This window comes from Aquila chrysaetos, chromosome Z (assembly GCF_900496995.4).
Source record: "Aquila chrysaetos chrysaetos chromosome Z, bAquChr1.4, whole genome shotgun sequence".
Taxonomy (NCBI): domain Eukaryota; kingdom Metazoa; phylum Chordata; class Aves; order Accipitriformes; family Accipitridae; genus Aquila; species Aquila chrysaetos.
The window spans coordinates 23,321,241-23,348,571 of record NC_044030.1 but is presented as its reverse complement, the minus strand read 5'-3'; the positions used below and the strand labels follow the sequence as shown (position 1 = coordinate 23,348,571).

General features: G+C 40.1%; 1 protein-coding gene across 4 annotated transcripts in view; it reads right to left on the bottom strand.

Moving 5' to 3' along the window:
- The window catches only part of MCC (MCC regulator of WNT signaling pathway), a 224,389-nt gene that overhangs the window by 17,440 nt on the left and 179,618 nt on the right, over positions 1 to 27,331 (bottom strand). For all 4 annotated transcript variants that reach the window (XM_030005850.2, XM_030005851.2, XM_030005852.2 and 1 more), the window contains 7 exons: positions 19,725 to 19,871; positions 19,308 to 19,397; positions 18,479 to 18,627; positions 16,590 to 16,730; positions 15,282 to 15,382; positions 12,491 to 12,674; positions 5,095 to 5,329 (listed from right to left, as the gene is read on the bottom strand). In XM_030005850.2, the coding sequence (XP_029861710.1) occupies positions 5,095 to 5,329; positions 12,491 to 12,674; positions 15,282 to 15,382; positions 16,590 to 16,730; positions 18,479 to 18,627; positions 19,308 to 19,397; positions 19,725 to 19,871 (1,047 nt within the window). The remainder of the gene's footprint in view (positions 1 to 5,094; positions 5,330 to 12,490; positions 12,675 to 15,281; positions 15,383 to 16,589; positions 16,731 to 18,478; positions 18,628 to 19,307; positions 19,398 to 19,724; positions 19,872 to 27,331) is intronic.

The window sequence follows — 27,331 nt, the reverse complement described above, 5'->3', positions numbered from 1 at the left end:
TTTAAAAAAACACCATCAAACAAAAGACTGCCAAAACAAAAAAACCACCCCACCCATCCCAGAATCACGTTCTCACTGTTGAGCTGGCCATGTTGAGCTGGCCATGCCCTAGGTCACCTCATGGGTGAATACTGAGTTCATGCAGCCATCTTCTGTATTACAATTCAGTTCTAAACTTGTTCACTGTGTAAACATCTCTGAAAGGTGGAAGTTTCTTGTTGTGTGGCCAGCCTAGGAACAAATCACTTTTTTTAGTTATTTTTTTAAACAAAAAAACATATTCTAGTCACAAAAATATCAGAGGTATCTTACCTTATCCTTCAAAAATAATGCTCTTTGTATTATATCCATTATTAACAAAGATTATACAAACACAAACCTTGGCACATATTTAGACTAACTTTTTCTGTAGAAGAGAATCTACGTTCCTACCAAAGATTTGCTGTCTGGGTTAAGTGTAAGCAATGCACACAGGTGTAGCACAGTTACAACCAGCATATAGTAATCACAGGTAATCACTGGCTTACTCATAATCACCAACCATGCACAAATAAAATCTATATCCTAAAAACCCTCTGGCTTGGAAAGGTTTTTATGAGCTTTAAAATCATTCATTTATTCAACTAGTTGTTTGTGAACTGAAGGTTAGAAGCACAATCAGTTTCATTCAATGTGGTTTACAGAAGTTTAGTTGTTAGGCAAACTTATCATTAATTACCTTTGTCAACAGTAAAAATGTAAATAATACTGGTAAATAATGATGGGGAAATTTAGTTATAGGAGTTGAACTGGATTGTCTGGTATACTTAAGTGTATGCATTTAGCTTCTTAAGTCTCTATTTCTAAAGCCATTAATCTACTTAGCCTGCTTAGTGAAGGCTGAGAAGTAATTTGAGCAGAGTATTTTGGCACTTCTGTGAATAAAAGATACTCTTGACAGAAGGCTATCTATGTGGGAGGGTCATAACAAGATCTTCCCAGGCTGGAAGCTGAAGCTAGGCAAGTTCAGCCTAGAAATAAAGGATATTTATTTAAAAAAAAAAAAAAAAAAAAGGTGAATTTAACCACCGCAACAATGAATTTGTGGAACTGATTTTCCCATCACTTGGAAGTTTTAACTTAAAGACTGGATGTTTCTCTGTACTATGTATCCTAGCTCAAAATAAATCTGAAGATCAATGGTTAACTCCTTTGTTTATGAAGACAGTAAGCTTAGATCACCATATGAATTCACAAGTTTGCATCCTGTCCCAGAAGACATATCATAGACTCCAAAAGCACCCCCCCATATGTTAGTTTTCTCATGTCGAGACAATGTGACTTTGAAGTAGAGAAGCAAAGACAAAGCAGGGGAAAAGTAGGAACAACTGTCAGCCAGTGTATTACAGAGGCTCCCAGGGAAGGAACAGGAAGGAACTGAAAGGCTGAAGTTAAAAATTAAAACTACAGTTGAGGATTCTGGTATGGACACATACAATCTGTAAGGTGAAGTGGCAACAGTAACGTTTCATGTGGGAAAATTTAAGTAGCTCAGGTTTACTTAGAGAGTTAACTAGTCTTTACATATGCAGTAATTTTTTCCATGAAAATATGTTTTCTACAGATAGTGTCTAAATTTCATTTCAATGACAACATCACCTTTGTATATTTACTATCCCCTTTTTTTCTAATTACAGGATGCTGGTGAAACGTTTTGCAGTTTAACATATCTGCTTCTTCAGAGTGTGGGCCTAAAGCACAAGTGCATTTACAAAATAAAACCCTGAAGGAGGAGGTAGAGGTAGGAAGCAGTCACTCTTCCAGTTGATTGCAGAAGACTTCTAAAACCCACGCAAATTCACAAGCTTCAAGCACCAAATCTAGCTGTCATTTCAAGACTAATTCATTCAATATCGAGGAATAATTTGTACTTGCAGTCATACTGTAATTCTGAATTTGGGTGAAAGCTTGAATGAAAATTAACTACTGACGCAATGTAATCAGAAACACCACAGCATCCTCAAAATTAAAATTTGTGTTGGATGTGGTCATGTCAGAAAAATAAAACAGCAAGGACTTCTATGTGGCAAAAAGTTCTAAAAGTCACAAAAATGGACGCCAGAAGGACCACAGTACACAAGGTGGAATATACCAGCCTTCAGAAGTAAAACAAGTATCAGAGCAGATAAATGCTAGTTAACTGTATTTTACTATATACATCTGTAAGAGCATGAAATGCTGTAACAACGGTGGACAACAGGATTCTTAACATCTTCTGCAAAGAGACTGTAGTCTCAAAGCACATTATGAGCAACATTATCACCACCTGTACCCAAAAGAGGAAAAATTATCAGTGTAGAAAGCTGAGACTTCTTATCTAGATTAAGTCCTTTGAAATGCAAAAAGGCTGTAAACCAAGAATTATTTACACTCATCAGAAGTAATCTCCTTGCTAACTGGGGCATGACAACAACTGACCTCAAAGCAAGACCACTGAATGATGACAAACCACAGATGAGAATATATTTGGAAACACGGTTAATTATTGCTTGAAGCAAAGAATTGGATTTTACAGAAGTACTGGTGGACCACTATGTCTTACATGCTGGATCAGTTAAAAAACAAAACAAAACAGGGCAACAGATAGACCATCCCCAAACCATCTTTTTATGGATCATTTTCATCAATAATGAAGAACTACTGGTGTAAAGGCATTTTCAGAACATTATCAGCATAATGCATAGATGCAAGAAGTAATATGACTGATGTGGTGATCAGTTTTTACTGCGAGTTATAAATGAAAGGTACCGAAAGATGCAGCAGAGATTCCAACACAGATACAAGTTTCAGGAAGACAGCAGCAGGTTGTAAGACCCAGCAATGCAGGAAATCCTTGAGCAGCTCAATCAGCCTGTATCATCCTTGCTAAGAATGTGGAAGGGAGGGAACAAATTAAGAGCTGCTACATGATGAGGTCCTCTGCAGCACAGATGAGTCCAACTGCTTCAAGTTAAATAAAATACCATAAGGAAATTTAAATTCTCCAGTTGTCTCAGAAGGCAGATGCATATGCTATTCTGTATGAGGTACATGTTCCAAATAATAGATACAAACAATACACTCAGAAAGCCAAGACATCCATGAGTCCCACCCATAAGTTCAGCTATGTTATAGCTTGCTGAATGTAAGAGCAAGGTGTAATGCAGACCTGAGCAACAACCATGGATGCTAATAAGGTAGCACATTCTGTTGGGACCAAAGCACGCAGAGTGCCACTGTGCCTTTTGTAATGCTCTATGCATAGAAGAAAAGCAGGAATTTTCAATTTCTGTAGCAGGAGAGCACTTACCAACAAATCCATTCCAAACTTTGACAAACTTGAGTATTCACCATATCCCCTTTCAGAAACCTAGGGATTTCCTGCAGTTGTGAATTCCAGCAAAGTACAACAAATTATAAACAGTAACAGTACTGCCAGTTTCTCTGCACCAGAAAGGACTGAAGGTGACTTCAGCCACCTGTGTAAAATGTGTATCTGTTCCAGAATGCACTGCACACAAACCAACCAAGAAGAAAGATTTCTTCTTCTAGGGACAATTCCTGCAGTGAAAACTCAACATGCTAGGTCCAGCCAAAAGTTATGAGTGGACACCATACGTCAAAAACAAGTTAGACGATCATTTAGTGAACAAAAGGATTACCAGCACTCAAAACTGTGCCAGAAATTAGGACATGCAACTGTTCATGTTCCTGCCAGGTCAGGGAATGCAAAGGCATTAATCACAAGGGATAGCTCTGCAGTTTGGCTTTACCAATCAATTTAAAGATAGAGGTAAGAATGGTGTACAAGAGATTTCAGGGAAAATCTGGACGCAAAAGAGGAGAAGGAAGTGTGATATCTGAAATATACATCTAATTATCTACAAATGTCTTCCAGTACGTCTTGCATGCTTTAATTATGGGGAGTATATTGCTGTTAGCCACAATATATTCAAACAACTAACACAACTTTAAATCTTCTGACTGGTAGCAGGCAATCTTTTTTTCTGAACTGCAAATATTGAGCGCATTATTGCAAAACTGTATTTGTCATTACGGAAAGGCAGCACCACTAAGAACATAATTATCATTCCTAACCTACCAGTTAGCCAGCAGTAGCACATCTGAACAAAAATCTATAGCTTGAGAAGCTTACAAAACTATTAGGATTTGCTGTCCCATAAGATACCATCATCTGACATATCTGCCATTAGCTGACTAAAATAGGACTTGCTAACATGCAGAAATTAAACCTACACAAACTGAACCAAAACCAGACAATTTCTAAATGCAGACATGTGCTGGTATTGCCTTTAGTATGTTCCTATGTTTTAGTTCACCCCTCTCAAAATCAATACAGAAGCCAGATTTAAAATGATATAAGCTCTATACCTGGTCAATAAAGGCCAGTTTTTCTAGATCACATCTTTAGAACTGGATGGGTAAACCAGGCCTGAGGGACCAGAGTTTTCTCTGAAAACCTCTGTTACTGCATGTCATTATATACCAGTGTCTTTGCTTAGGCTCTGAACTGTTGCAATCTACAGATTGCAACACAGTGCCTAGAACAGCTCTGGACTTGTGACCGACTGCTGGAGAGCATTAGGGATGATAGCTTCTGACAGACCATTCCTCCTCCCATGGCACTATTAAAAGGAGGTGAATTTGTTCTGCTTCAGTTCACAAATATTCAAGATGCACATTTGCAAGCTTGTAAGTAAAGTAATGAACTGTCTCTTGGGAAGTGCTGTATCATGCTTTTGGTCACCCTCAAGCAACTCAGCTGCCATATCTCTGAGAGAGCATCTGGTTTGTCAAGGAGAGCATTCCAAGTTTAGAGCCACGGATGAAGTCCTCGCCTAATTCAAAACACACATAGCTCGTCACTGTTAATGCATTGCCTTCTGTCACTTTCTAACTACTGGAGTTTTATCCCTGATTATTTGTTTCAACAAAGTTACCCTTTATTACCCAGTGATCACTATCAAATCCTCCCGTGGGTGTGACTGAGCATGTTTTTGTAGCACAGGGGCATTGTCAGCAGTGCAGTTAGCCTGTTGGATATTAAAAAAATACCTTCATTGCCATAAGTTCCTGCATCAAGACTGCATTTTCCAGGTCTAGCCTCTGGCTGTCTCCACGAGGTTTAACGTCGTAACTAAGGGGATCAATGTGGATGCTCTCCAGCTCCAGCATTGTCAGTTTCACTGCTGCCCTGTCGTTTTTCAACTGCTGGATGTAATCCTTCAGCCGCTGCTCATCCTCCTTTGTAAATTCCGTATCACAACTGCTTGCAGTTGAGCTGGTAGTACTGGAAAGAGAAAAGAACCGTATTAAAAAAACATTTGGAATAAAATCTCTATTTTTACATCAAACACTCTCCCTATACTTCATCAACACATCTGAGTCTGACTTAAAAGTTCATAGAAAGGACACACGCAGCATGGACTGGACGTTGCAATGTTCAGAAGATGCAAAAGGGTGTGACAAATTCAGAGAAGAAATGAATTCTCTAAGCTGCATGAGAAAATTGGATCATGTGACAACTTCTCTGCAAAGCCAGATACTCAGTGACATGTAACTGAATTACTTTTTCTGGAACGGTGTCTTCTGAAACAAGTCTTTTTTTTTATTTTATTTTTTTTTCAAAAAGCTACTCAAGATTTCTTAGCAATACCCTAGCAGGGCAAGCTTCTCTCTGCTGCTCAGACATTGATTCTTCATGTTGTCTGGGAAGAAGCACCTGCTAAGAAAAAAGAATCAGCCCAGACCTCATTTATTTCTGCTGATGGCAATACCAGTTATCATCTCAGATATTTTTAATGGATACTTGTAGGAAAAAACCTGAGCAAAACTCCACTGCCAGATGCCAGGAGGTAGCATCTTTCAATTCATGTTAAGGTGTATTCCTCAGTATACAGACATTGCTTCAGGGCTGGAGGGGCTTAAAACCAACCCGTAAGTTAGCAGGATTTTTAATAAAAAGTCATCATCAGACTTGGTGAAACTTCTCCTATCTACAGGCATCAAGCAAATGACTGCCCATCAGTCTGCCCCACAAATGTTTACACAGAGATTGCAGAAAGGGAGAACTAATGTCTTAGAGCAAGGGTGGCTCAGTGCTGCCTAGCCACCTACATGCATGCCAGTACTGCAGGGGGCCAAGACTGATACAGCCGCAGCATTCCAGGGCTGAATATAGTTGCAATAACACTAAAAGGAAAATAAAATGCCATGTTGTTTCTGTAACCTCACTCAAAGCTGCCTGCTGTCTCCTGAGGTCCTGTAATCAGCTGTTGGGTGAGGGATAAGTCATCCATTAACTGCGCTTGTCTGGAATGCTAGATGATCTCAGTTATCAGCAGGGGAATAAATCACTTTCTGTATCAAATTGCACTGCTGTTCAGCATTTTTGTAGGAAGAAAAAAAGCCCCACCCGCTACATGCTGTGAGAGTCAGGATGATGTCCTAAAATATATTATGCATGTGAAAATGGGGAAGCCTACCAAGATAGGCTTTATTTTGCTCTTTTCTTTTGGTTCTACCTCAGCTAAAGCTACATTGATTTTTAAGTGCCTCAGATAATTGCAAATGTTCCCACAAATTCCAAGCACAGACTTGGAGGAGATGGAGAACTGGCAGGTTTACAAAGATTTCTCAAAATCCTTCCCTCTCATGAAGTATCACATTACAGTTCTCTACTACAGTTCTCTGTCAATTTCCCATTATTCCTTCCTTTTCTTAGGGATAATAGGTGCCATATTTACTGCAAGTGTAAACTGGTCTTTGCTTTTGTTTTCATCCATTTCCATCTACAGGGAAGCTAAAAACACCCAGTACCTACACTACACAGAAAGTCGGATTGAAACAAATTTTTGTTCATACTTAGTTCTTCATTAGAGAATCTCAAAACACTTAACAAACTTGCTTATACAGAGTCTAAAGATACCTCTCTGAAGTAGATATTGATATAAAAATTATGGGGATAGAGAATGTGAGAAATACTTAATTCTGTACTGAAGTCATGTTGCAAGTTTCCTCAGCACCCAAAGACAGAAATTGCACAGCTTTTCTGGATTAAATGTAAAACAGCTGTTGTTGGAGGAAGGACAGCTTTTAAAGCCTACACAGGCTTCAAATCTTGGGACACAAATGGCTCATCTCCGTTTTTGCTTGCAAAAGAAAGAAAACCTAGCTCTCCTGCTGGGAATGAAACCTGAGCAAAAATGCTGAAAGTCTATTGTTATGTTGTGTTGGATCTCATACTCACTGGATATTCACAGATATTTGCCCTTAAAGATGCATGGCTATGCATGTATATTTTAGGGGAGAGCAGTCCAAACTAAGGAAGGCAGTCTGGGTTGTTGCCAGTGATACTCAGGCTGCTTTTACTTCAGTCCTGGCTGCCCGCCTGCCTGTCTGCAGCTGAGTTGGCTCCTCTGGTGAATTGCTAGCAAGCTGCTCCTCTTCTTCTTCTTTTTTTTTTTTTTTTCTTTTTTTTTCTTTTCTTTTTTTTTTCTTTTTTTTTTTTTTTTCCAGAAAGCAAGGGAAGCTTTGCAAGGAACCTGTCTCAGCCAGCACACAAAGGGACAAGAATCTTCCCTCTCCGCCCACATTTAGCAGCAAGCCCCCACCCAGAAGACTAGAAGGAGTATGGGTTGCAGAAAGCCGGGGTACAAAGCCCACTTTGCACTGTTGTAAAAATGAGGCTGCATGATGAGGGACAGAAGCAATGCTGCAGTGTTTCTGAACTCTCACATCACAGATCTGCTAGGGTGTGTTCCTCCAAAAGCCCCACCATACAGCTCCCCACAGCCCATAATGTGAGTCCATTGCTGCTCTATTTAAGGGCCCACAGCTGGTGACCATATGATCCTGAATTTCAGATACTGCTCTCCCTTCTAACAGCAATCAGGACAAAGGAAAACCGACTGACAGAATGCATATGTAACATAACGCATCCTTCCAAGAAACCACATGGAACTGTTGCAAAAGATGTGCAGTTTCTCATTTCTCAAGCACGTAGGTAAGGATAGAGAAAGGATCACAATTTCATCACACCTGGAGGGAATACGACATCAATCTACTCATTCTCACTGCTGTTGTACTCAGAACAAGCAAAGAGAAATGTTCTTCCCACCCTCTTCATCCCTCAGGTCTTTTACAATGACGTCATGCCTGGATGATGTAAATTAATTTTCATATACACCCTGTGGAAAATATGCAGGTTGGTATAGTATAACGTGCAGTTTTATTTGCTGCATGCATGTGTGTGTTTGCATGTACATATGTGTGTATAAAATGCAGTAGATGGATATAAATGAGGCTTCCAACAGTGCCTCTGTGTAACTTCTCTACACTACAAAATTCTGTCCATAAAACCCTGTATAAGCTTCAGTTCATCTGTTAAAAATCAAGTCAACAAATAAATCTGCAATTCGGCAAACTGCAGATAATACAAAAGTTGATAGAACTAAGACAATGCTGTCAGAACTGAACTCATGAAACTTGCTTGAATGTCTGCACGCAACCTTACACTTTAAAAAATGCATTTGATACACAGTATACATGGGCCAACCTCTTCTAGGTGAACATAGTGGCTTGAGATCTGAAACAGCACAATGCTGAAAGACAGTAACTTCCTGAGAAACTAAAAAATACTCCAACCAGCCAAAAGATAAACAACAGTATATTTGCTAAAATCAGAACCTTTGGTGAAACTACCCTGCTTCCGAGACTAGTTCAGTCCAGCAATGAAGTGTTACGCAGATAACATTAAGATACCTGTCGGGATATTTCTAAATAACTTATTTTCACGCTTCAGCCAAGATAATTGTCCGTCAGCAACTTATCTGAAATCTGAGGTGATTCTGATGAGAGATATAGTCCTACATTTGGCTGAGTTCAGATATTTTGTGACACTGCGTAATACTGAAAAGAATTTCCTTTGCGTGTAAGAGACCAGATCTTTCCCCCCATGAATCCAGATGTAAGATTGGGCTTACTACCACTGTAAGGAACAAAATCCACCATTTTCAGTCAGTGTTACAACTGGAGTACTTCTCTTTTGTTTCCTTCTTTTCCAGGTACAATCAGTCAAACCTTGCTGGCAATTTATGTTCTATAGTTATCTTCTGTCCATTAAAATAATCATGACTTCTAACTACACTGCAGACCTATTTCTAGTTTCAAAAAATGAATTGCCAACATTATTGTGTTGCTGCCAGCCAAATGAGTTGCTATTATTTTTATTCACTTCACCAGTAACAAGCTCTGCGATGCTCTTTCATTGGATTTCATTTCTTTTCATTTCAGTTGCTCCCTTTCACAGTCTTTAACCACTTGTCACTAGTGGCTCACCAAGCATTTATTCTCAGTAATGCGTTCAGTGATTTGACATTTAGAATCTCATTTGAAATGCCAAAGCTAAAGATGGGTCAACAATTCCATTATAAGTCCCTATTCTACAGGATTTCAAACAGCAGGGAGAATTACTCATTTGTCACAAGTCTCAGCAAAGCAGAGTTTTCATCATCCCACCACCTCTTTACTCAGTTGGTTTCAAAGGGAAAAGGTAGCAATATGCATCTGCAACTAAAAGCCTGCAACACTAGAGCAGCTATGGCAAAAGATCAGTCTTGCAGATTCAGAGTATGCTTGAAGCACGTAATGTAAAAATGTTTTCATTTCAGTGCAGTGGTCCCCAAATGGTGGTTCACACAGCACTCACTAGTGATGTGGGCTTGTTCTACTCCCCAGTTTTATAGACTGCCAAGTTCTTCAAGACAAATAAAAAACATTAAGCCTGCAGGAACAGCTAGAAATCCGCAGTCTGCTATCCTACCTCTGCTTGGATTGCTATTGTAATGGAAAAGAAAAGGAAATGGAAACCATCAACATCAAAGAATAATAGAAGGCTGGAAGTCCGTGGCAATGGGACCTCCGTCTAGAGCAGCAGGGAGCCAAGTGACAAGGGAGCACACATTAATGGGTTGAGAAAGCTAGCAACACAGGCAGGATAACTCCAAAAAGCAGGAGTAGTGTCCTGGAGAGAAACAAAAAAGATCCAGAATGATAGGGAAAGGACAGTTAAAGACAAAATCTTCAATTTTTTAAACCTGAAATAGAACATTTACTGATATAAATATAGAAAAGTGTGTGCCCTTTGAACCAACACAGATTTTCCATCTACAGGCTGGCACAGTGTCATGTGTCTGTAAGCTGAAGAGGGGATGCCTCTATTTTGAGACAGGGTCCACAGGAAGGAGAAATCTACCACATACCACTTGAACACAACAGAAGGAAAGAAGAGAAGATTTGTATTTCATGGAGAGGGTAAAGTTTCAGAAATATTTTCACTGATATGTATGTTTAGACAGAGACAAATTACACTGTGGGGGGCGGGGGGGGGAGTGATGACAATGTGTAAGTGATGTTCTGACCAGGATGCCCCTATGACACGTTCCTTACTTGCTGTGTGCCCTTCGGGTGAGTGAGAGAAGCTTTTCGCTCTAATGTTCCACATATATCAAAGCAGATTACAATAGTTACCTTATTCAGTACAATATCTTGCTTCATGCCAGAAAAAATTACCCAACAACGACAATGACTCAAGCTAAAACACCTCTCTTGCACACACAAGCATTTACATTTGCCTTTTTTTACATTTCATGACACAGTTTATACTGATGAAATTTGAAAACCTATGCCATTTTAATCATACTCTGCTGAAACTTTATCTACTCAGCCAACACGTTACGTGCACACATACACACATTGCCAGCTGACCACCAAAAGTTCACAGTAAACAATGAGCATGAGGGATGATTTTCCTCCCCAAACACGCACACCTTACTCCCTTAATCTCCCCCTCAAATAACCAAATATGATGTTCAACAAAGCAAGGACTGTAGAGACTATATTCCTACCAAACACTTTTGGTGAAAGGGTAGGAGAACAAACACTAAAACAGAACCCCTATCACCACGCCCCACCTCCCCTGCCAATTTCCCGTGTCAAAACTGGAAACGATTTAAATTGTTTTCAAGAAAAAAAATAATTATGCCCATAACACATACCAGGTATCTCAGAAGGAAGGAAAACACTGAGTTAGTTATGAACAACTGAAAATGACCCTTCCAAATAACAGAATGGAAAAACAAGCTCAGCCTAGGTAGTGGCTTTGCTATATGTGGCCACTTACAACATACTCACATGCAGGTGCAGATATGGCATAAGTGCATGCAGACTGAGGCAAGTCAAGTATTTGAAACAGCTTTGTATAACTTCTTTCCAAGGTCACTAAATACTTTTGGTACAATGAGCGATCAATGTGTTAACTAGCGCAGATGCTACCACATTAATTTCTATATAAAGATACAGCTTTCTTGGACTGAAAGTGCACCATAAAAATTCTTTGAATAAAATGTTAAAATTACCTCACATTTGGACCCTGTTCCCTCAGGTTACCTTTTTGCTCACTTTTTAGCTATTCCATGCTTGTTACATGGCAGGAAACAAGATCCTTTGGAGGAGGCATCAGCAAGAAGAGGAAATGATATAGTACTAAAATAGACTTCTGAAAGTGTCAAAAAATGACAGCATTTGAATAAAGAACTGGCTCAAAGACTGAATTAAAATGAAGTTTTAGAGTGAATCTGAGAAACCAAAATAACTTTTAAAAAGAAAAATGTTAATCTATATTTATCCAGGATGCTTGCCAAATTCGTATCCACACACAAGCACACATATTCACTGCACACAGTACAATTACACTGCAGGCAGGCAACAACTCAAAATGAAGCTGCTAGCAGATGTATTTGAACTGGAACACTTCTGCAATAATAGCTCATTTAAGTTTCATTATTTTATAGGTCTTCAGAAAAACTGCAATATCCAGCCTTTCCTGGAAGAATCCACTCTGTCTGTCTTGATGTTCATTTGTCACTCCATGTGCAAAAGAATAGCATGGGAGGGAAGAATTTGGAGGGGGGCAAAGGGAAATGAGAAGGGAGAGGAAATGGTTTAAAATAAAATGGCTGGATTTGCAACATTTAGAAAAACAATTCTTGAGGACTCCAAAACGCTGATGGAAGCATACTTCCGATCTCTGGTTCTCTGTACGTCTGTGCTGTCTGCATACAATAGATATGAGTAAGAAGTACGTGATTTGAGTTCCAATAAAACAGCAAGAAAGTCATTGAAGTAAAACAAACATAATGGTTTTGCCCTTTATGAGGAAGATCAAAGTTCAGAGTCACCCATTTGCAACAAATTTATACAAAACCATTCTTGGCTGGAGTTGCTCAAAGCCTAAAGACAATCAGACCACTGAGGCATGGTGACTTACAAATCAAAGCAAAGAAGCCAGTGGACTGAGGTGAGGGAGGTAGGTCAGCAAATACAATACAACATAACTTCTGGTCTAAAATCAAACCCTTGGGGATTAGAGGAGCAGAAGAGTTGCAGTTACCTTGTGTGGCTGTTGGATGACAGGCTTTCCCATGGCTGCACGCTACAGCCTGTGATTGCATAGGCTCCCCCGCAGCTCCCATCTAGTTTCATCAGCAAGGCTTTTGCTGCATTCTCAGCTGTCTTCCTGCAGTCATGAGCTCTCTTAAGCATCTGGGTGATGTTTTCATCACCTGTCTGGTCTCCTAGTTTTCAAGCAAACAATCTGTTTCAGAGCTTTGAGGAGGGTGATAGAAATTAAGGCAAGAGTAGAGATGCTTCTATGCGCTCTCAGTTTATACCAAAACGATGACAATAAATTACCAATCTGTGATGTAAAAGTAACTTCATTTCTGTGTGAGCATCAGTGGTAACTGGGCTACTGGCCTCAATGCATCTCCCTCCCAGCTACAAGCTCCAGGTACTTGTTGCTCCAGGTACATGTCTTAAGGGATGTTTTATCTTCACTAGCTTGTCTGTTTGTAAGGGTGTACATTGTGCATTAGGATTAGGTTAGGTTGTTCAAATTAATAATACACTGGAAAAGCCTCAGCCTAAATTACAACTCTTAGTCCAATCAGTCCAGTCCTGTTTCACAGTGCGGTCATTTCCAGTGCTTCTTCTCACAAGCACCTTTATCTCAAGCCTAATGGTTTGCAGAACACCTTCTTACAGGTTACCTTTCCAGCTGGAAGAATTGCCTTACTGCTTAGATACAGCCTTTCAGCGTTTATAGTCATGCATACTAAACCAAAAGAAAACTACCACGGGTGTTTATTAATTTGCTATAATTTCTAGTGGTTATGCAGTATCTATACAGCTGGTAAGCCATCCCTTCAGCAGAGGCAGGACAGAAACCACCACTGTCACTATTCTTATAGTCCTAACTCCAGATGGAGACAAGTCATTAAAGTAAGACACATTAGTGGCTACGCTGGAAGTCTCAGAAAAGTGATAATATATTCATATTTTACCACACACAATGCAAAGATGTTAGAGACTATTAAAAAAACCCAGTTCGCTCTAGGTCAGATTTTAATTTCATCCTTATTTGAGTCAAAGACCAATTACCCACACTTCACACTTGCTGAGTGAAGTGCATGCACTAGAAGTAACATTAATGCAGAAAAAAGGAAGGGACAATGTTCTGTTACGAGCAGCTGGATATGCTCAGCTCTAAGTGATGCAGAAGCAACTCCCATGAATTTTCAACTCACAGATGTTGATATAAAACTTGACTGATCTTCAAACCAAAAATCTGCTATGTTATCTAGGTGTTTTAATCAAATTTCACAGTGAAGTAAAGGTACATAAACCAAACACAACTTCCTCCAAGCTGTGTTATGTAATGGGAAATTGGCACTATTTCTACCACAGAGCTGTAACTGGTAATACCATAATTAAGAGCTGTAGACAGACACCTATATAAAAAGTAAACTACACTCTCTTTCATAAAATGCACGTGAGATGAAACCCTACTCAAACCCGAAGTATTTCTCCCTTCTAAGCTCTTTTTCTGCCACCTATGTGAACAGAAAACCCAGGACTAAATTAATTCACTTTTTCTGGCCACTGATCTCTGCCAGCAGGGAAAGCTCACTAGCACATTGTGGAAAGGAATGACCAGAGTCTGGAAGAAAGGTGGATAAAAATCTCAGGCATCCACTCTAATGTTTAGCATATGGCACACACTGCACAGGCCAAGACAGGTAGACAAGGGCCTGCTTCTAGCACTGGGAGAGATACAAACTAAGGGTCATGGTTAGCAGCACAGCAACTGCGGGCTGAGTGCACCTAGTCATCTGAAACAAGAAGCTGACCGTGTCAGTCCTGTGGCTCTAAAGCCAGATGGTCACTCCATCTCTAAAAGCTTTCCATTTACATTTCAGTGATTCCTGAGAAGCTAGCACTATAATACTGTCTCAACCAGGCAGTTACTACGTCTTAGCACAGCATGAAGGGCTATTCTTCTCTCTCTGAAGGCTTCCCCTCTTTCTACTTGAAGATTACTATGGCTACCTTCTCCTATCAGTAAAACGGATGGGACTATAAAACATAGGTTAACGTTTATTGTGTAAACACCTCTTTCTATCAGAAAAGTGGAGCCAGCAGCAATGTCAAGCTCCAAACACTTCTGAACTGTACCTATCATAGCGGCTCATTCATTACTTAGTGAGCAGCATATTAAAAAACAACACCTAGCCACAAGATTAACTATCTGCAAAATATGAAAAACCGAGAACATATAGGCTAATAACCCCCACAACACAGTAAAACGAGATACAATGTTTTAAAATTTCAGAGCAAAGGTAAAATGTGGAGTGAAAAACTAGAGCAAAATTTTTTTTTGGTAACTATTCAACCCTACCTTTGTATTGTCTTAATCCCAGTTTTTCATAAGACTACACTCAGTTTCTAGGGGGTCAATGTTGCTGGTTCAAACAAAATCCGTACTTGCAGTTACCACAGCTGTATGGCCCTAAGCCACATATGCTCATACTGTTCAGTAATTCCACTCTGTACAGTTGCATGGCTGTAGCAGCCTCACCACTGCCAGAACAGGCATCCCCTTGTGATAGTACAGGTAGGTTAATTTAAATTGCTGGTGAATTTTATGATTTAATTCCTGTCTCTCTTTTCCTTTTCCCCTATTTTTTGGGTGTGTGAAATGGTTTACTTAGTTAAAAACAAGAAAAGACCAGAGACCATTCTTAAGTGATGGGTCATGAGATGATTCACTGTTACAACTAGCTCTAATGCTAACTGACATGCAAAAAAAAAAATTTAAATAAAGTGATCAATTGACATCTTACCAACAGAACCAACACCTGCGGCTCTGAACTGCCCAAGAATGAGACTCTGCTCACTTTCTGCCAATGCCAACAGCAGCTCGTATGCTTCTATGCACTGTTCACTGAAAGAGAAAACAAAACACAGAAAACAAAAATCACACAAAATATATCTGCAATTTAGAGGGGAAGAATACCTGCAATAGCACCAAGAAAAAGAGGTAGCTGATGAACTGCATGATTCCCTACTACTTGTCTAACAGTAGGGATATTAAATGGCATAACACACATAGCTTCTATCAGAAGCATTCAACAGTCTCTCCTTCCTTATGATGGTCCCGGGTTGGCCTCAACTAAGGTAACAAGTTAAAATAGAAGAGACAACCTAATGTGAAGTAAGCTCCAGAAGCATGTTTGAAACAGTCAACAATACGAATGGTGGTCGATGTGATCCCTTTGATAAACTTTTTGCAGGCCTTCTTACTATACAAAATATAGTATTCTGTACTCTACAGTATAACTATACTATACAAAGTATAGTAAGAAGAAAAGAAAAGAAAAATACTTGTTGCTCTGTCCTGTCTCTAAGATTTTCCTCTTTACAACACAATGGCTTCTAAATATAGTTCTGAGTCACTCATTCCTGTTGCATTCTAATGTTTTTGAAAATATATATATTAATAAACATATTCGCAATTTACATTTCCTTGTAATCTGCTCAAGGCTGATAGTAACAGAATACATTCTTTAAAAGGCACACAATTTGTCTTAAGACCAGAACTGCCTGTTCCAAATTAGTTGCAGTTGAAGAAGTTAAACGACACCATCTTTTTACATATAGTTTAAAGCAAATTTAGATACTTGTAACCAGATACCAAGCAATTCATCCACAATTCCAACTGACATAACATAAAGTCGCTCTGCATTTTGTGGAGTACAATACTACCCTTTGGTCCACTAGTCTTGTGAAAGGTGCAAACACAATACAGAAAGCCTGTATCTTAAGACTGGATACAGCAGGGACAGTTTGAACCTGCACACAACCCCTAATTCAATGTTAATTCAGTATTTAAAAATTAAAAGATAAATCTGTATATTTCTATTAGATCGAGTTCACTACTGCTGGTGAACTACAGCTGAAACACACTTTTATCAGTAACTTCAGTTCTGTAATTTGTCAAGGAGTTTAACCAAAGGGCCATTTTTTCAGGGAGGAAACAAAAAGAAACAGTATAACTATGGCACACCAACAATTTCCCCATCAAAGACTTCTATCAAGTCTTCCCCACTCCCTCTTTTTCTGGCTGAGACACCCTCTGCATAGGCACATACCTGTATTGCAATGCAAGCCTGAGGGCTGTGGCATTGGACTCATACTTCCCAACAAGCATGCTCATCCTCTCGGCATTGCTCTTGCACTCCTCCAGTGTTATTGTTAACAAGTCATTCTGGGATTTCAAGTGCTCAATACGGCTGTAGAAAAGAAAGGAATTTGCAACCTTCAAGCTTAGCTTCCAGACACTGTCCTGTAAACTCTACAACAACCGTAATTTAAAACAACACATACCATTTGGTCTACACAGGTTTTTAATGAAGATGGCAAATCTGTGTCCCATATCAACAGCCAAGAAGATAGCAATTTCTCTTACAACAGCTTCTTCTCCTCTCCTTCCCATAAAATGTAATCACAACCCTGTGCAACCGCAGCAAGCAGGAAGCTGTACCCTTATTTTGTAGCCACAAGACTGAGTAAAGAGAGTTTCATATTAACCTTTTGCTTAGTTTTTCTACCTCCATTCCTCACTTCCTGCTTCCACATTTGTGTCTTGTTTTAAGTGGCATACTCATTAGTGCAATGTGTGGGTGTGTGTAGGGGTAATGCAGCTGCATAAATGCTCCCTTTCTTTAGAACATCCAGAATAAGTGTTTCACTTGAAGTAATATTTTGGCTATGATTAGAGAGGTAACTTTCAAAATACGAAGTTTCAATGAGGCAATGAAATCTCCAGAAGTTCTGGCAATAGCCGAACAGAAGCTCATATCAGAACTCAATTGTAATATTATGCTCAATGAGGTTGGCTCTGAATCTGAAAATGACCCTTCAGAATATCAGTATTACTGTTTATTCTCACTGCTGATAACTGCACTACACATAAATGTACTACGTCTAATCTTCAGAGTTGGACATACACTGAAAACAGGCAAATTATTTCAAAATTTGGACAGGTAGCTAATGAAGAGATCAGTGCCATCCAGAACTCTAAAATCACTGACTTCCTAACAAACACAAGAAGAAGGAGAAGGGCTAGTATACCATTTATTCAAAGAAGGGTCAGAATAAAGCCCTGACTCTCCTAGCTGCTAGAACTCTCAGATGCTTCACCTTCTATAACTTCTTTGAAACCTCCTATAAGGATACATGTTGTGAAAGTGTAATTGTGCAGTGCACAGAAAAAAGAGAAAAAAGAAAGAAAAAAAGAAAAAAGAAAAGAAAGAGTGTATTTTGCAGCACTACAAAAACATGAGCTACTAATAAAAGAGATACTGTACTGATCAGACTAAATTTGAGATAGCTGTGGGGAAGGGAGAACTTGGAAGGAAACATGCTGAGACACGATTCTCATGTTCCTGATGCACAGTTTTGATTTTATGTGCTGAAGAGGACATGAAGCATTGGTTTTGATAGTGCTTATTGAAGGTTAACACCAGCAGTACTTTAAGTGCAACCAGAAAGCTGCCATCTTTCTTCTGCAGACATGTCTATTTACTGGTATATATACTACACCACCATACATTGGTACATTCACTGATACAGTTAATGCTGTAATTTTGTTTCATCAGGACAAAACCAAGCAAGCTAGTTCCAGAATGACAGAGAATAAGTTAGGGGAATCCATATTTCTAGCAGTGATGTGTCTTACGAAAAAAGATGCCATGTCTACTTGGTCAGTCATAGAGAAGGACACTCTACAGTGCAAATTGTCACAGGTGAAGGTGCCATGCTGATCTAATAATGCACGACCAAACTGTCATACTAACGGAAAGAATCCTTAGCATACAATTCAATCTTCTCTTCATCAACTACATTCCATGTTTATCTGCAGCTGCCATAGTTGAGCTGGGACTGAACCAAGAAATGTTCAGAAAGAATAAACAAGTAGTAACTTTAACAAAGCTAATAGCAGACAACACATTTGAGCATATCTAACTTTCAACCTTACCTATTTAATCTCTCTGTCTCTACTTCAAACTCTCGGATTTTACTTTCAGAGATAGCAGATCCATGTGAATAAAGAGTCTGGAAGATTTCCTGGATGTTTGAGCAGTCTTGGAGGGAATGTGCCAAATGTTCAGCCACAGTACTAGACACCTGCACAGGACAGTTAATAGATCATTGTGAACAGATAACCACTGGATTCCTCCCACAGGCAGTCTGCATTGAGAACTGCATTTGCTTGCATGCACTCACTTCAAGGCATTCATTATTCAGTTTTTTCTATGAATTTTATATTGAATAGAACATTTACAAGTTTCAACTTTAAGAAACAACTATTTTGATTTAAAATTCTACTAACCAAAGGGTGAAGTCCACTATTTCATCATACATTTAAAAAGCCTAATACGCAAGTTATTTACTTTCTTGAAAGCTTAGCAAAAGGTCAGAGCTAAGTTCTTCAGTGAAACAAGTATTAACACACAGTAACAACAGCACTACAGATTTACACTGGCATTACAAAGCAGAACTCAGTTTTCTGTTGATTTAAGTTGTGAAATGCAACTGAACAGTCTTTTCTTGAAGAACAGTAATTTGGAGGAATCGACTCCAAAATTACCCTCTTGAAGTCACTCAAGAGAGTGATTTCTAGCCACCAGTTATCAGATCTTAATACTGGGTGAAATATTCTCTGTTGAAATATTTTTCTCAAAATAACTTTTAAAGTATTTTCAGTTAGCTCATATATTAATTTAGTAAGAAAACAATGCTGTTTTTAATAGAACACAGGTCATCTTCAGAAGGTATCATGCACGCACATAATTACTAGTCCTTACCCCTATGCTGCTGATTTCTGATCCTAAGACAGGTCTATCAGATGATGAAGACTCTGATCTTGTCTTTGACAACTTCACTCTTTCAGCAATCTGTAAATCAGAATGCTGCATAGGTTACACAGGAACCCACACTCCATAAAGATTACACAAAATGCATTTGTTCACTGACTACACTTGCAAACCCAAAGTAAACTGCTGTAAAATTGACACCTGTGCTCTGAGAGAATTACAATCATTAGCGCTTAATTAACTAGCGCTTTTCTGCAGCTCAAGTTCACAGGCCTGCTTAGGACCCCAGAAAACTCTGGGGTTTCTAGCTATCTCCCAGTTAATCACACACTTGCACAGCAGCTGTGCAAAATGAAGCCTGCTTCTCCCAGATAATGAGAAGCATTACTGCAACACACAATAGCTCACCTTGGCTATGGGAATGTCATTGCTACTGCTGCTTGTGCTCAGCTCTCCAGTGCTGGGATTAATGGGTCGATTGGCAGAAGTGAGACGACTTGGGCTGGATGGGCCTGTTGCCTGCACGCTTTGCAAACGTGTTTGCAGTTCCCGAACCTACAATAAAACACAACATTCTGTTTTTTCCACTTTTATGGTTTAATAGTTTGGAGGTTTTCTCATTGTCTAGCCACGCCTAAGTGCTTCTGGCTTTAGCACAGAAGTTGTATTTTGTCCTGTGGTGGACGCAAAGGTTTCATGTGGGGAGCAGATGAATGGAGGTTGTCTTAAAATTCCATTGTTTTCAGTTTTTTGAACTATTTGCAGTGTGGAAATATGCAGATGTCATACTGTAGAGTAATTACTCAAAGTTTCAGCTTGTTTTATATAACCTCTTCAGTGCAGCTGTACTACATGTATAGAAATTATTCTCTCTGTGATGAAGCTAATGCTCCAGCCTAAGATTATGATGCCTAAACAAATAAAATTAAGATCCTGCTATTAATGGAAAGCTCCAGTGTTGAAAAACTCTTGACATAAATGTATGACAGGGTGACTTCATCGTATTTAAAGGTCAAAGAAATTCAATCGTTAATCATGCTTTCAAAACTACAGTTAAGTAAAGCTACCATATAGTGAGTAATGTACAGACAAGAAAATACCAGCAAAGTACCCAACCAACAGTCTGCAGCAGCTCTCTGTAAACGTACACTGCAAACACTGCATGGTCCTCGTAACACATCAGATACTTCTAGAGCTGACGTCCAAAGATTTTCAGGACTAAAGGGTAAAAAAAAAAGTCTGCAGAAGCCAAACTAGCTGAGCTAAAGATTATAGTGTTTAGCTTGGAATAATTCTTAACAGACAAAGAATAAATGGTCTGCTCGACACCGGAATTATGCCACAAGGTAAAGTGACAGAGTTCATTTTTCCCACAGAATCTCAAACAAAAAGTGTGAGATGAGAGAAGAGGGAGGAAACCATCTGAAGAGGAAATTTCCCCAAATATAGTGTTTACTTTAATACTCAGGTTTCTATGCTGATTTTGTTGGAACAGTCCACCTACAAAACAGAACTGGTGAAATTTTACCAGAAGTCCAGTCCATTTGATATCCCCCTGTAGCATGAAATACAACTCTTGATTCCTACTCTTTAAAACAAGGTGGGATTTTATACTAAATATAATACATTTACAAAAAGAACTGATTAAGGAAGCTGAAATCCCCTAGTCAAAAAATATCAAAGTTGCATTAAAGCTTAGGCTTTCTTCAGCTATAGGCTCACCAAGTGCATGGTCAGTGCTTTAGCAATCTCTGCTTGAAGAAGCGGCAGTCAGCATATTCTCTGCACAACACATACAGATCCCTTCAACCTACTTCACTGAGGAAAAAGCTCAAGATGGAACTCTCTCCAGTCACCAAAGCAGTTATCTTATGCCTCCTATGATCCCCTAGTCTGCTTCTGCTTCCCTGAAGAGCACCCCTGCCTCTCCCTCAGTTGTATGCAAACTGAAGGTCAGATTGCCTGAGGACTTACTGTCAAAGTAACAGAGTTTTTAGGTATGTGCAAATTACAAAAAAAGAAAAAAAATCCATGTTTTACATAACAGAGCAGAATAATTGCATGTTACTAATAGTAAGATGTAGGTGGCAACAATAAGAGCACATAAAGGCTAACTGCACTTATAACTTCCCTGTTCAGTCATGGAGGAGTGCTACACCTTAAACAAAATGAATCCAAACCACTCCATTGGGCTCTCTGTTAAAAAAAAGATAAAAGTACACAAAACCTCAAATCAAATCCCCAATGTTTAAAGTAACTTCCTGAAAAATGGATATGGGTGCTTGTCCCAGAATTATACATCTTAACTGCAATTACATCATGAAGTTAACTGAACAGAGTGTATAAAGTGCACATTCGTAGCACGTATCTTCTACATATTTGCAGCTGAGGCCTCCTTTGTACATATAGACATACATAATTTCAACATGGCTACAACTGCACTAATGCGAACCTTAAGGACAGAAGTGCTCTACTGATGCAAACCAATCCTTTCAGCCTGCTGATATGCATAAAACTGAAATAAACCATGTATGGGTGTTTCTGCTTGCAGAAGTTGAATGCCAGTGCAGATAGGATTTGTACTGTGGCATTGACACTGTGGAAAAAAAAAGCAACCCCCAAACTTCATTAAATCAAAATCATATTTATTACTATTTCTTTTAAAACCTGGGCTGTTTCAAACTAAATTCCCCAAGTACTCAAGTTACAGCATTTTTTAAAAGCAAACTGTACTGGGTTTGTGTGGCAAGGTTTTGGTGGGGGGGGCGGGTTACAGGGGTGGCTTCTGTGAGAAGCTGCTGGAAGCTTCCCCCATGTCTGACAGAGCCAATGCCAGCCGGCTCCAAGTCGGACCCACCGCCAGCCAAGGCTGAGCCCACCAGCGACAGTGGTAGCACCTCTGGGAGAACAGATTTAAGAAGGAAAAAAGTTGCTGCAGCACAGAAACTGCAGCCGGAGAGAGGAATGAGAACATGTGAGAGAAACAAGCCTGCAGACCCCCAGGTCAGTGAAGAAGGAGGGGGAGGAGATGGTCCAGGCGCCGGAGCAGAGGTTCCCCTGCAGCCCGTGGGGAAGACCATGGTGAGGCAGGCTGTCCCCCTGCAGTCCATGGAGGTCCCTGGTGGAGCAGATATCCACCTGCAGCCCGGGGAGGACCCCACGCCGGAGCAGGTGGGTGCCTGAAGGAGGCTGTGACCCCGTGGGAAGCCCGCGCTGGAGCAGGATCCTGGCAGGACCCGTGGCCCCGTGGAGAGAGGCGCCCACAATGGAGCAGGTTTTCTGGCAGGACTTGTGACCCCGTGGGGGATCCACGCTGGAGCAGTCTGTGCCTGAAGGACTGCAGCCTGTGGGAGGGACCCATGCTGGAGAAGTCCATGGAGGACTGCCTCCCGTGGGAGGGACCCCATGGTGGAGCAGGGGACGAGTGAGGAGTCCTCCCCATGAAGAGGATGAAGCAGCAGAGACAACGTGTGATGAACTGACCCCAACCCCCATTCCACGTCCCCCTGTGCCGCTGGGGGGGAGGAGGTAGAGAATCCAGGAGTGAAGCTGTGCCCAGGAGGAAGGGAGGGGTGGAGGGAAGGTGTTTTAAGATTTGGTTTTATTTCCCATTACCCTACTCTGGTTGATTGGCAATAAATTAAGTTAATTTTCCCCAAGTTGAGTCTGTTTTGCCTGTGATGGTTAATTGGTTGAGTGATCTTTCCCTGTCCTTATCTCGACCCACAAGCCCTTTGTTATATTTTCTCTCCCCTGTGCAGCTGAGTCGGGAGGAGTGGTAGAACAGCTTTGGTGGGCACCTGCTGTCCAGCCAGGGTTAACCCACCACACAAACAAACAGGAAAACCACTAGGGATGTATTCTTCATAAAATCAAATCCCTGCCTCAACTTAAAAATTGCTAAAATATTCACCTATGCCCAGAACCCAGTCCTGCAAGATTTCAGCCCCAAAACAAGTAACATTCTAAATTTAAGGGCAATCAGGAAACAGAGTGTTAAAGTTGCTTAAAATGCTAAGCATTCATTGACTCCAAAGTTTAAAACCACCTTAGGTAAGGACAATATTACACAAAACTTTAAGGCAGACAGGTTTCCTTTAGTCTATGTTTTATTACTGAGCAGCGACTATTGGCCATGATCACAAAGCCAATTATTCTTACGGATCTGTAAAACAATGTTAGCAACAGAAAGAAAAATGAACACAGCTAAGTCTGTAGCCAGGCAAAGCTTTGCTCAGGAAAGCAGTTATAAAAGAAAACGTAGAGCGCAGCACAGTTATCATTCTATGTGAGTCACTGCTTTAACGCTGTATCATAGAAGCAACTACAACTTAAAGAAACTGCCTGCTTATTCATGCTTCTTGATGTATTTACTGATTCAGGACTTCATTTGAGAAATTACATGCTGAATTAATTGCTATAAATAACTGCACTAACTTTAGCAAGCTGAGTACTGGATGGTAATTCTGAGCAGGATAACAGGGCAAGTTTATCTGACCTGTAAAATCACCAATCTCACAATTCACACATTCACCAAGCCAGAATCTCACGACTGGGTTGCCCACCCACCAGACTGCCCAGAGACAGCTTAGGTAACTACTTCTGGTCACCAAAACCTCCACCGTAAATAGAGCAGTATGCACCACCTCCTCAGAATGTACTTTTCCACACTAGTAGTAACTCTACAGGAAAAATAAGGGAAGACCAAAGAACGGGAATCCAGGAAAAAAAAAAAGAGTTCAGAAGAGCCAGTTTCTTCTCTGGATTGGTGAATGCATGAGTTATGAAAAGACTAGTTTAAAAAGTATGATTAAAAATTATCTGACCACCCCTGCTCAATACTTCTACCAGTCTCAAGTGTCATTACGAATGTAATATAAGTTATTCTGAAGGTTATGTTTATTAGTAGAAAGAAGGTAATTGCAGTACCGCACATGAGACACAATAAACACTTAGACATTGGAGACAGAGGAAGGGCAGATCTCACTGGAAATGGATGACAAAATTGGCAAAATCCAACGGGTGAAGACAAGTAAAGAAACAAAACCAAAAAAAGTTAAACTGAAAGACAGAAAAGTGTGGATTTTTGAGTTGGGGAGGAATAACAAGGAAGGATTTAAAGAAAAGATTTCTTCAGCCCTTGCATCGTACTAGTTTACAGACAGACACATCCAGAAGGATATAAAAATTGCCAAAGTTCTAGAACTCTAAATTGAGACAGAAAGTGGCTGACAGGCAGGCCTAATTATATGATCAGAAAAAAAAACAACGAGGCGAGAACAGAGGAAAAAGGAGAAATCCAGGGAAACATCTGTGAAATCCACATTGAAAAAAAGGAAAGAGCAAAGATCTTCTAAACAGCTGGAGGAAGTCCAAAGAATTACAGAAGTAAAGAAGTGCTGGAACCTTGGAAAGAGCAGGAGCTGGGCATTAAGTGAGACACAAGGCAACAGAGCCATTAGACTTCTGAGCAATGGACAGCCTAGATACCAAGATAAGTCAGGTGCAAACAGATGTTCTCAAGTTATTAATATAAATGTAAGTAACTGGAAATTTTATTTATTAATATTTGATGTTTAGCAATATGAACCAATTGTTTAGCTGCATTTCTGATTTCTTCCTTTGAATGCTGAGAATTGGAGTAAGAAATAGGGAAAAATAAAGCATAATTTCTTGTGGATACCTTAAGAACTAAATAAAAAGACAGCAAGGGTAGAGAAAAGGGGCTGACACACTACAGTAATGTTGGATTTATGAAAGACTTCGTCAGTGATTAACAGGCATCATGGACATGTTTGCAGAAATGCATAGTGGGTTACAGAAAATACTTTGGTGGAATATGCTCATTATCTATAATCATGAATCTAAGAAAGATGTTTTTACTCTTTGTATTTTACACATGCATACTCACAAGTACATGATTGGTTAACATATCCCAAATAAAAAATTACAGCTACAAACTGCATATTTTTGTCACTGATTTCCACATTTAAAGGACACCTGCTGCTTTTGTTCCTAAATCAGTTTCAAATAAGGGGCATGCGTGTGATTGTTTTCCTTCTGCCCTACTTATGACCTGTTTCATCATGCAGTATCTCTGAACCCTCCAAGTAATAACATTTTTTTCCCCAGCATTTTAATACCACTTTAATTTTTTCTCCCTGTTATACAGAGGAGAAAGATGAGGTATAACAAAGCACAGGAAGTGAATATGCCTCTTCCACTTCCTAATTTATTCATGCATACTGCAAATCTGTGGAGAAGAAGATGGAAAATGAAATAGTGGTGTGACAATTCAAGCTGCTTTCAGCGGTGAGGGCCCTTCCCAGCCTAAAGCACCGCTAACCTTTCCATCAGGGCTAGTGGTGATTATTTTCAGCCAGATAATTTTCAGCCCCTCTTAAATCATGAGCACCACAGCTAACAAGGTCTGATTTCCTATAGGTTGTCTGTTGTAGTTGACCAAGTATGCTGAAGAAGTCTTTCCTGGCATTTGTAAGGGCCATCTCCTCAGTGAATTCTCTGGAGTTCTTATCAATTCAAAGGAGGCATTTACAGAATCTCAAATTGTCTACTTTCAAGAAATATGTAAGAACTTAACTGTCACTAGGAGCCCTACTCCTCTGGCAGATCTGAAAATCAGTCTGCAGTTTGAACAATTATTTTGAGGAATGGAGAAACGGAACAACACACAGACACAACAAGCTACAGGAGAACAGGCACACTGCTAGGGTTTATACATATGACTTTTTTAAGCAGCAGGAGAGACTACAGGGCGCTGGGGGATACAAATATGTCACCAAGCAAGCGCTCCTCTCCATTTGACACCTTTCAGACAAAACTCCCTCATGCAGTGCTCCATGAGGAAAGATCCGGGTGCCGCACCTCTACAGAGGAAGCACAGCAACAAAAACCAAGCACTTGGCAGGACATGACACGGGAGGTGAAGGGTGGATTTCCTAAAAGCTCTGAGCACAACTTAAGTGTTCTGATCCAGGCTGGCACACAGTGGCACAAATGAGGGCAGTAAGCCTACCTCAGGCTTTTTCTCATTTCATTTCAGATTAATCACTGAGCCATTTGCATACAAGCTTGGAAACAGAAGCAAAGCTCTAGTTCGTTAACAGCTAAGTGGAGATACTGCTGCATAAGCAAATACCATGCAACTGAAGGAGGCAGAGAAATGGAAATAGCTTTTGGCTGCTACCTCAGGTTTCTGGTGCGCACCAAGAGACAAGAAGACAACAGTTCAAGGATCACGTTAAGCTGTGCAAGCTGGTAATAATCTCTAAATGTTCGTAACGTACCAGTGTTCTCTAGCAACCTGAACAATACCTTCTGATCCCAACACGAATGACGCCAAAACAAGGACAGCTGAGCAGTTCGTGCCAGCTTTGTGTCATCTGAGAACAGTGCCTGCGAGGCCAAGGATCTGACTCCTGCTGTGGTTTGGGTAGGTTTCAACTCCTCGCAAGAACAAGGCATTTTGGGAGAGCCCTCGTGCTAAGTTTCTTGGAGTGGGGGCAATCTGGGCAGCTGGAGGGATCACGCATTAAAACGGCACTTTTCTACTCCTCTGCAGATTATGTTTTCATTAAGGTCTTAAGTCAAAGATAGCTAAAATACTAATTCTGTTCTTGTTATGGTCAGTTTGGTGAATTCAGCGGAGTCTGGAGGAGATACAGAACAATCCTCACAACTAAGAACATTTGATTAACTGAACAAGTTGACATCTGGCTTTTGCAGAGAATAGACTTAAGATACTTCCAGAGCTGGAACCGCCTTTTCACTTTAGACGTAGTTCTTCAGAACAGACTCAGAGAAGCCTGAAGACTGCCCACACCTACTGCTTCTCATGTCAACAGGCTGCTTTTTGGACTGTGCTGAGGCACTACTCATCTGGCAACTTTCATGGGCAGTAATTAAAAAACCCACAACTTTTAATTGGCAGTCATGATGGAGTTTATATGCTGTATCAGTGCTACTCATCTGACTCCCCGGGTGGATACAAGAGA